General features: G+C 47.3%; 1 protein-coding gene across 1 annotated transcript in view; it reads right to left on the bottom strand.

Moving 5' to 3' along the window:
• Nucleotides 1–1597: 1597 nt before the first annotated feature.
• The window catches only part of HAUS8 (HAUS augmin like complex subunit 8), a 304443-nt gene continuing 294789 nt past the window's right edge, over nucleotides 1598–11251 (bottom strand). The window contains exon 11 of the mRNA XM_063914496.1: nucleotides 1598–1809. Coding sequence (XP_063770566.1) covers nucleotides 1677–1809 — 133 coding nt within the window. The 3' untranslated portion in view covers nucleotides 1598–1676. The remainder of the gene's footprint in view (nucleotides 1810–11251) is intronic.

The following is an 11251-nucleotide window of genomic DNA, read 5'->3' as shown; positions in this document are numbered from 1 at the left end:
GTCATTGGATGGAGACAATCGTTAGTTGATGGCCATCCCTGAGTATTCTGAAATCGTCCAGCATAGCTATAACCATCTCCCAGCTCATGGAGCAGTTTCTGGACAGCCCACTGGTGACCTGGGTGAGTGTTCTACTTGTTTCTGGGGGTGCAGGGGAAATGGATTTGTGGCGTTCCCTAAGCATTTTTACATTGTGGCTAATTAAGTTTTATCAACTTTTTATTTTTTGATCACAAGACTGCATGCTCAGGCCACCTACTGGGTAACGTAATGTACATGAAAGGAAACGGTGTGGTAACCTTTGGGCTAGCATACCTAAACTGCCTCAGAACACTATCCAAGTGGACATCTATTTGGAATAGTAACCTATAGCAAGCGAAGCAAGTCTGTTTTAATGTCCTAAAGCAGTTTAGTTATGCTAACCCATGGGATCCCATGTTCTGAACATGAACCCAACTTTTGTTTTGCTGCACTGTTTAGGGGGGAGCTGTCTACAGCTGAATGTACTGAATACCAACTGCATATTCCTGTAGACCTGGGGTACCTTTGTAATGGCAGTACATTGCTAAAACATCCCCCACAAAGGGGCAAGTAACTCATTCTCTTGAAGTTTATATCCCTGTAACTATAATCATCCTCTGTGTCACTCACTGCTTCCTCCCCGTCACCATTCCCTGGCATCACCCACTACTTTTCACCCTATGCCTCTCCCTGTCACCCACTGCCTCTACCCTGTGTCACTATCTGCCCCTTTCTCTCTCCTGTCATCCCTTTGCCTCTCTAAGTAATCACCCCTCTCCCCTTCATACAGAAAGGTCATTCCCTTTGAGGCCATGCCCCTTGTTGTGAGACCATGCCCACTTTTCTGTGAACACCTGCAAATAGCCCCCCTCCCCTCTCTTTGTCATGTCCTACCCTGTTATTTTGTTCTGGAATCGCCTCTATCAATACTATCATATTGTCCCAGGAAAATAAATGTTTTAGCATTGAATACGTTAACCTTATTGCACAACTAATATAAAATGTAATAGTAAGTTCTTTCATTTGGTCAGATATCTGGTCTCTATGTGTGTACATATTGTTGTACAGTAACTCACTTTACTTTCTTAGAGTGTACCACAAGTTTTCCCAAGTGCTGAGAAAGTCTGTCAGGTGGGAGTAAGCCCTATAAAACACCAGAATATTGACAGAGTGCAATCTACTTTGCCCTTAACGGTTTTACTCTTAATTTATATCAATACTGGAATAACTGTAGTCAACTTGTCTGTAAAAAAACAGTGCCTAGTGCATGTGGACAGTCCGCATCACTGTGCCCTCAACCTACCCAAAACAAGCAGATCAGGTTTAGTGGCTCTGGCCTGGCCCTTCAACGATTTGATCCAGAACTTAGCCAGTAGAAAACTTGCTGTGCAGGTAAGAGTCGTTTATTCAGGGTAGGTGCTTGCAGGGCTGAAGAGCCAGGCAACAGAACCACTTCTGTCCATAGTAAAATGGTTGAGAAGTTGCTATGAATCTTAGCCAAAAGACCCAAGCTCTGGGGAGGATGACAGGTAAGACTGTTTTAAACTTATGAACTAGCAGTGACAAAGCATGAACATTCTTTTAAAAAATAATTTATTACATGTGAAAAACCATAAGTGCTCTAGGTGTATTAAGAAAAGTTACAGTGTTCAAAGTTAAATGTCTGCCTGGTCAAAATACCACTGCCGGACCACCTCCACTTCACAATTTTCCTCCAACAACTTCTGGCTCTGTAGAGCTATTTCTTTGTTCACTTTGAATGACAAATCCAGGACCTGGCGTGAACTCCTGTAACACAAAGGAAGAAGGTATGTGACTTATATGGCAAATTTTCAGAACCGTTAAGAACGAGATTTCACAATAGAGAAAAACACCTTGAAAAGGTGTATTCTGTTACGTACAGTGAGCCAGATTTGATCTTTGTTTCAGTAAGTGCATAAATTATAAATTTATACTATATTTTTGTCTGAATGAAATCTGTAATGGAAATGATGCAAAATAATAGGATTTTGATAACCTACCGGTAAATCCTTTTCTCCTAGTCCGTAGAGGATGATGGGGACGACATTGAGACCATGGGGTATAGACGGGATCCGCAGGAGACATGGGCACTCCAAAGACTTTTCATTGGGTGTGAACTGGCTCCTCCCTCTATGCCCCTCCTCCAGACCTCAGTTGTAGGAACTGTGCCCAGGGAGACTGACATTTCGAGGAAAGGAATTACTTAACTAGTGGTGAGATATCTACCAACTCACACCCTCAACCATGCCGCACACATGGCATTCAACATAACACACGCCAACAGGCATGAACTAATTGCAGCAACATGCTGAAACCAAGATAACTGTAATAACTAAACTGCAGGTAAAGTACGAACTGGGAAGGGCGCCCAGCATCCTCTACGGACTAGGAGAAAAGGATTTACCGGTAGGTTATCAAAATCCTATTTTCTCATACGTCCTAGAGGATGCTAGGGACGACATCAAGACCATGGGGTCTATACCAAAGCTCCAGTACGGGCGGGAAAGTGCGGATGACCCTGCAGCACCGATTGACCAAACTTGAGGTCCTCATCGGCCAAGGTGTCAAACATATAAAATTTAGCAAATGTGTTTGACCCTGACCAAGTAGCTGCTCGGCAAAGTTGTAAAGCCGAGACGCCCCGTGCAGCCGCCCAGGATGAGCCCACTTTCCTAGTAGAATGGGCCTTCACCGACTTTGGTACCGGCAAGCCTGGCGTAGAATGAGCGTGCTGAATTGTCCCTCTGATCCAGCGCGCAATTGTCTGATTAGAAGCAGGACACCCGATCTTGTTGGGAGCAAAACCGAGCCTCTGTTTTCCGTAACCGAGCTGCTCTTGCGACATAAATCTTCAAAGCTCTAACCACATCTAGACACTGTGACTCAGTGAAAGTGTCAGTAGCTACTGGCACCACAATAGGTTGGTTTATGTGGAAGGACGAAACCACCTTTGGAAGAAATTGTTGACGAGTTCTTAACTCTGCCCTATCTTCATGGAAGATCAGGTAAGGGCTCTTGTGAGACAAGGCCCCCAACTCATACACCCGTCTTGCGGATGCCAAGGCAAAAAGCATCACCACTTTCCAAGTGAGAAACTTCAATTCTATCTCCTGCAGAGGTTCAAACCAATCTGATTGAAGGAACTGCAACACCACATTAAGGTCCCATGGTGCCACTGGAAGCACACATGGAGGCTGGATGTGCAGAACCCCTTTCACGAACATCTGAACTTCTGGAAAGGAGGCCAATTGTTTTTGAAAGAAAACTGATAAGGCCGAAATCTGGACCTTGATTGACCCCAATCTAAGGCCTGCATCCACACCAGCCTGCAGAAAATGGAGAAAACGTCCCAACTCAAACTCTTCCGTAGGAGCCTTCTTGGATTCACACCAAGACACATATTTTCTCCAAATACGGTGGTAATGTTTAGACGTTACTCCTTTCCTGGCCTGAATAAGAGTGGGGGTGACTTCCTTAGGAATACCCTTTCGGGCTAGGATCCGACGCTCAACAGCCATGCCGTCAAGCGTAGCCGCGGTAAGTCTTGATACACACACGGCCCCTGCTGTAGTAGGTCCTCTCGAGGAGGAAGAGGCAGAGGATCTTCTATGAGCAACTCCTGAAGATCTGGATACCAAGCCCTCCTTGGCCAGTCTGGGGCAATGAAGATTGCTCAAACTCTTGTTGTTATTATTTTGAGAACTTTTGGAATCAGTGGAAGTGGAGGGAAAACATATACCGACCGAAACACCCACTGGGTCACCAGTGCATCCACTGCTATAGCTTGAGGGTCTCTCGACCTGGAACAATATCTCTGAAGCTGCTTGTCTAGACGAGATGCCATCATGTCTACTTGAAGAACTCCCCAAAGACTTGTCACCTCTGCGAAGACTTCTTGGTGGAGGCCCCACTCTCCTGGATGGAGATCGTGTCTGCTGAGGAAGTCTGCTTCCCAGTTGTCCACTTCCGGAATGAAAATTGCTGACAGAGCTCTAACATGTCTTTCTGCCCAGAGGAGAATCCTTGTCACCTCAGCCATTGCCGCTCTGCTTTTCATTCCGCCTTGCCTGTTTATGTACGCGACTGCTGTTACATTGTCCGACTGGATCTGCACGGGATCTTGAAGATGTACCGCTTGTAGAAGGCCGTTGTAAATGGCTCTCAATTCCAGAACGTTTATGTGAAGGCAGGCTTCCTGACTTGACCATTTTCCTTGGAAGATTTCCCCCTGTGTGACAGCTACCCAGCCTCTGAGACTTGCATCCGTGGTTATTAGGACCCAGTTGTGAATCCCAAACCTGCGTCCCTCTAGTAGGTGAGAACTGTGTAGCCACCACAAGAGCGAAATCCTGGCTTTGGGGGACAGGATTAATTTTCCGGTGCATGTGTAGGTGGGATCCGGACCACTTGTCCAACAGGTCCCACTGGAATACTCTGGCAAGAAATTGTCCAAACTGTATGGCCTCGTAGGCTGCTACCATTTTCCCCAACAACCGAATGCATTGATGGATCGACATGCATGTTGGTTTTAATATTTGTTTGACCATTTTCTGGATTTCCAGAGCCTTTTCCACTGGAACAAATACTTTCTGTACTTCTGTGTCCAGAATCATCCCTAAAAAGGACAATCTTGTCGTCGGTTCCAACTGCGACTTTGGAAAATTCATGATCCAACCGTGTTGTTGGAGTACTGACAGGGAGAGTGCGATGTTCTGCACCAACTGTTCCCTGGATCTCGCTTTTATCAGGAGATCGTCCAGATAAGGAATTATATTGACTCCTTTTTAACAAAGGAGGACCATCATCTCCGCCATCACCTTGGTGAATACCCTCGGTGCCGTGGAGAGTCCGAACGGCAACGTCTGGAACTGGTAATGGCAATCCTGTACTGCGAATCTCAGATAAGCTTGGTGAGGAGGATAAAAGGGAACATGCAAGTAAGCATCCTTTATGTCTACTAACACCATGAAGTCCCCCTCCTCCAGACTGGAAATCACTACCCGCAGGGATTCCATCTTGAACTTGAACCTTTTCAGGGAGAGATTCAGATTTTTCAGGTTTAAAATCGGTCTGACCGAGCCATCCGGCTTCGGAACTACGAAGAGGCTTGAATAAAAACCTTCTCCTTGCTGTGCCAAGGGTACCAGGACAATGACCTGATCCTGACATAATTTTTGAATTGCCGTTGTTACTGCCTCTCTTCCCTGAAGAGAAGCTGGCAAGGTTGATTTGAAAAATCGGCATGGAGGGACGTCTTGAAACTCTAGTTTGTACCCATGGGACACTATTTGTAAGACCCATTGGTCCAGGCCAGATTGAATCCAGATTTGGCTGAAAAGTTTCAGACGTGCTCCCACCCGAGCAGACTCCCACAAGGGAGCCCCAGCGTTATGCTGCAGATTTGGCAGAAGCAGGGGTGGTCGGGAGACGTTGCGGATTTCTTTCCTTTTCCCCTTCCCCTACCTGCAAAAAAAGGGGGAACCTTTGGCCTTTTTGTATTTGTTGGGCTGAAAGGACTGCATGTGAGAGTGATGTGTCTTTTTCGCCGGTGTAGGAGCATAAGGCAAGAATGTCGACTTACCTGCGGTAGCCGCCGGGACTAACGCATCCAGCCCATCACCAAATAAGGCCTCACCTTTATACGGGAGAGCCTCCATATTTCTTTTGGAATCTGCATCAGCATTCCACAGGCGTATCCACAACGCCCTCAGAGCCGATACTGCCATGGTAACGGTTCTTGATCCCAAGAGACCAATATATTTCATGGTTTCTAGTACGTACGCAGCAGCGTCTTTGATATGACCTAACGTTAGGAGTATCTCGTCTCCATCTATTGTGTCAATGTCTAATGACAAGTTTTGTGACCACTTTTCAATAGCACTACTTACCCACACACAGACAATGGTAGGCCTGAGTAGTGTCCCATTGGCCACATCAATAGATCACCTCACTCACTTGCGGTCTGTCGGCTCCTTAAGTGAAGCCATTCCAGGTGCAGGAAGAAACACCTTTTCTCTTTTATGACAGGGCCCTGTCTAAAATGCGGGGTGACTTCCACCTTTTTTGGAAAAAGGTAAGCTGCCTGCTATCCTTTTGGGAATCAGAAATTTCTTTTTAGGTTAAATCAGACCTGAGGTGGAGGGAAAATTACATTACTTCTTTACTAAAGTAAACCCTCTCCTTGTGGTAAAAGAGGGGGCTTCGTAACTTCTAACACCTCCTTTATAGCTAAAACATGTTTTGAATGCTTTTTTGCTAACTTAGGACCTATTCCCCTGGAATCACTAGTGTCGACACAGGAATCAGAGTCCGTGTCGGTATCAGTTTGTACTACTTGTGCAAATTTGTACGTGACCCAGAAAGGTCCCTGTGGATGAAAGGCAGAACTATTAAAAATCAAATCTTCAACAGATTATTTTCATCTTCTGTATGAGATTCAGTCCAACCTCTTACTGATATGATTCACACTATCATGTAACCTTTCATCCAGTCAGGCTCTTGGTGTCGTATTACACCTCTGTGTCCCTAACATGTCTCCACAGAGTTCCCCACCACAGACATGTCACACACGTGCAGAACCACACCACAGACACTCCGGGATTTATAGGGGACAGACCCACAGTAAAATCTGTCAGAGGGACACAGATAGGATTTTGCCAGTTCACAACCCAGCGCCAGTAACACAATGTCTGTGAACACAAAATGCCCACTGACATTCAGCGCTTTTATAATGTTAATCACTCAATTATATAGCACCAAATTCACTGCGGCCCCCCCTGTTTTGCACCCTGATACATGTTCAGTAGTGGAGGAGGACCAGTGTTGTCTCTGCAGCCTGAGGAGAGAGAGAGAAAATGGCACAGAGCAGTGTGCTGGCTGACTGAGGAGGAAGCTCCACTCTTCAATGGTGTGTTTCTCCTCAGCTTTTATGAGGTAATTTTTATACTGGCGGGGGTAGGACTGTGCCTCAGCAACTTATGCCCCTTATTTATGCCAGTTTCCATAGGTTTCATGCTGCCCAGGGCGCCCCCCCCGCAGTGCCTGTGTATGTGTGGGCAACATGGTGCGCTGCGCTCCCGCCAGCCGCGCGGTACCTTTAGCCGTCACTTTCTTGATTGAAGATCTGTCTTCTAACACTCACCTGTCTTCTGACTTCTGGTTCTGTGAGGGGGGCGACGGCATGCTGAGGGAGTGAGCATCTAGGCACGGCTAGCGTTCAGTTCCCTTCAGGTGCTAATGGTGTCCAGTCAGCCAGAAGCAGAGCCATGATACTCTTTAGGAAGTTGGTTCCTACTTCTGCCCCCTCAGTCCCACGAAGCAGGGAGTCTGATGCCAGCAGATCTCCCTGAAAATAAAAAACCAAACATAAGTCTTTTCAGAGAAACTCAGTAGAGCTCCTCAGAGTGCATCCAGTCGACCTGGGCACATTTCTAAAACTGAGGACTGGAGGGGCATAGAGGGAGGAGCCAGTTCACACCCAGTGAAAAGTCTTTAGAGTGCCCATGTCTCCTGCGGATCCCGTCTATACCCCATAGTCTTAATGTCGTCCCCAGCATCCTCTAGGACGTATGAGAAAAAAGGACTACATGATCATTATGTTACAAACAGAATTGAAACGCTTCATTAAAGAACAACCCTCTCAAAGAAAATATCTTGGTTCACTCAAGTAAGTAGTGTCCTGGTGACAGCATTTCTAATGGCTGTACGTTCTTCCATGTAAACTTTTACAAGATGTAAACATTTTAACAGTGTAAGATGTAATAGTATAATATACAGCAATTGACATTCCTTTAAAAAATAAGAATTTACTTACCGATAATTCTATTTCTCATAGTCCGTAGTGGATGCTGGGAACTCCGAAAGGACCATGGGGAATAGCGGCTCCGCAGGAGACTGGGCACAAAAGTAAAAGCTTTAGGACTAGCTGGTGTGCACTGGCTCCTCCCCCTATGACCCTCCTCCAAGCCTCAGTTAGGATACTGTGCCCGGACGAGCGTACACAATAAGGAAGGATTTTGAATCCCGGGTAAGACTCATACCAGCCACACCAATCACACCGTACAACCTGTGATCTGAACCCAGTTAACAGCATGATAACAGAGGAGCCTCTGAAAAGATGGCTCACAACAATAATAACCCGATTTTTGTAACTATGTACAAGTATTGCAGACAATCCGCACTTGGGATGGGCGCCCAGCATCCACTACGGACTATGAGAAATAGAATTATCGGTAAGTAAATTCTTATTTTCTCTGACGTCCTAGTGGATGCTGGGAACTCCGAAAGGATCATGGGGATTATACCAAAGCTCCCAAACGGGCGGGAGAGTGCGGATGACTCTGCAGCACCGAATCAGAAGAACTCCAGGTCCTCCTCAGCCAGGGTATCAAATTTGTAGAATTTAGCAAACGTGTTTGCCCCTGACCAAGTAGCTGCTCGGCAAAGTTGTAAAGCCGAGACCCCTCGGGCAGCCGCCCAAGATGAGCCCACTTTCCTTGTGGAATGGGCTTTTACAGATTTTGGCTGTGGCAGGCCTGCCACAGAATGTGCAAGCTGAATTGTACTACAAATCCAACGAGCAATAGTCTGCTTAGAAGCAGGAGCACCCAGCTTGTTGGGTGCATACAGGATAAACAGCGAGTCAGATTTTCTGACTCCAGTCGTCCTGGAAACATATATTTTCAGGGCCCTGACTACGTCCAGCAACTTGGAATCCTCCAAGTCCCTAGTAGCCGCAGGTACCACAATAGGCTGGTTTAAGTGAAACGCTGAAACCACCTTAGGGAGAAATTGAGGACGAGTCCTCAATTCTGCCCTGTCCGTATGAAAAATTAGGTAAGGGCTTTTATAGGATAAAGCCGCCAATTCTGAGACACGCCTGGCTGAAGCCAGGGCCAACAGCATTACCACTTTCCATGTGAGATATTTTAAGTCCACAGTGGTGAGTGGTTCAAACCAATGTGATTTTAGGAACCCCAAAACTACATTGAGATCCCAAGGTGCCACTGGAGGCACAAAAGGAGGCTGTATATGCAGTACCCCCTTGACAAACGTCTGAACTTCAGGGACTGAAGCTAGTTCTTTCTGGAAGAAAATCGACCGGGCCGAAATTTGAACCTTAATGGACCCTAATTTTAGGCCCATAGACAGTCCTGTTTGCAGGAAATGCAGGAAACGACCCAGTTGAAATTCCTCTGTAGGGGCCTTCCTGGCCTCACACCACGCAACATATTTACGCCAAATACGGTGATAATGTTGCACAGTTACATCCTTCCTGGCTTTGATCAGGGTAGGGATGACTTCATCCGGAATGCCTTTTTCCTTCAGGATCCGGCGTTCAACCGCCATGCCGTCAAACGCAGCCGCGGTAAGTCTTGGAACAGACAGGGTCCCTGCTGGAGCAGGTCCTTTCTTAGAGGTAGAGGCCACGGGTCCTCCGTGAGCATCTCTTGAAGTTCCGGGTACCAAGTCCTTCTTGGCCAATCCGGAGCCACGAATATAGATCTTACTCCTCTCCTTCTTATGATTCTCAGTACCTTGGGTATGAGAGGCAGAGGAGGGAACACATACACTGACTGGTACACCCACGGTGTTACCAGAGCGTCCACAGCTATTGCCTGAGGGTCCCTTGACCTGGCGCAATATCCGTCTAGTTTTTTGTTGAGGCGGGACGCCATCATGTCCACCTTTGGTTTTTCCCAACGGTTCACAATCATGTGGAAGACTTCTGGGTGAAGTCCCCACTCCCCCAGGTGGAGGTCGTGTCTGCTGAGGAAGTCTGCTTCCCAGTTGTCCACTCCCGGAATGAACACTGCTGACAGTGCTATCACATGATTTTCCGCCCAGCGAAGAATCCTTGCAACTTCCGTCATTGCCCTCCTGCTTCTTGTGCCGCCCTGTCTGTTTACGTGGGCGACTGCCGTGATGTTGTCCGACTGGATCAACACCGGCTGACCCTGAAGCAGAGGCCTTGCTTGACTTAGGGCATTGTAAATGGCCCTTAGTTCCAGGATATTTATGTGAAATGACGTTTCCATGCTTGACCACAAGCCCTGGAAATTTCTTCCCTGTGTGACTGCTCCCCAGCCTCTCAGGCTGGCATCCGTGGTCACCAGGACCCAGTCCTGAATGCCGAATCTGCGGCCCTCTAGAAGATGAGCACTCTGCAACCACCACAGGAGAGACACCCTTGTCCTTGGAGACAGGGTTATCCGCTGATGCATCTGAAGATGCGATCTGGACCATTTGTCCAGCAGATCCCACTGAAAAGTTCTTGCGTGGAATCTGCCGAATGGAATCGCTTTGTAAGAAGCCACCATTTTTCCCAGGACCCTTGTGCATTGATGCACTGACACTTGGCCTGGTTTTAGGAGGTTCCTGACTAGCTCGGATAACTCCCTGGCTTTCTCCTCCGGGAGAAACACCTTTTTCTGGACTGTGTCCAGAATCATCCCTAGGAACAGCAGACGTGTCGTCGGAATCAGCTGCGATTTTGGAATATTTAGAATCCACCCGTGCTGTCGTAGTACTACTTGAGATAGTGCTACTCCGACCTCTAACTGTTCCCTGGACCTTGCCCTTATCAGGAGATCGTCCAAGTAAGGGATAATTAAGACGCCTTTTCTTCGAAGAAGAATCATCATTTCGGCCATTACCTTGGTAAAGACCCGGGGTGCCGTGGACAATCCAAACGGCAGCGTCTGAAACTGATAATGACAGTTCTGTACCACGAACCTGAGGTACCCTTGGTGAGAAGGGCAAATTGGGACATGGAGGTAAGCATCCTTGATGTCCAGAGACACCATATAGTCCCCTTCTTCCAGGTTCGCTATCACTGCTCTGAGTGACTCCATCTTGAATTTGAACCTTTGTATGTAAGTGTTCAAGGATTTCAGATTTAAAATAGGTCTCACCGAGCCGTCCGGCTTCGGTACCACAAACAGCGTGGAATAATACCCCTTTCCCTGTTGTAGGAGGGGTACCTTGATTATCACCTGCTGGGAATACAGCTTGTGAATGCTTCCAATACCGCCTCCCTGTCGGAGGGAGACGTTGGTAAAGCAGACTTCAGGAACCGGCGAGGGGGAGACGTCTCGAATTCCAATTTGTACCCCTGAGATACTACCTGCAGGATCCAGGGGTCCACTTGCGAGTGAGCCCACTGCGCGCTGAAATTCTTGAGACGGGCCCCCACCGTGTCTGAGTCCGC

Source organism: Pseudophryne corroboree, chromosome 1 (genome assembly GCF_028390025.1).
Source record: "Pseudophryne corroboree isolate aPseCor3 chromosome 1, aPseCor3.hap2, whole genome shotgun sequence".
In the NCBI taxonomy this organism is placed as follows: Eukaryota; Metazoa; Chordata; class Amphibia; order Anura; family Myobatrachidae; genus Pseudophryne; species Pseudophryne corroboree.
Note: the sequence above shows the minus strand (reverse complement) of the source record. Positions and strands in the feature narration are given on the sequence as shown.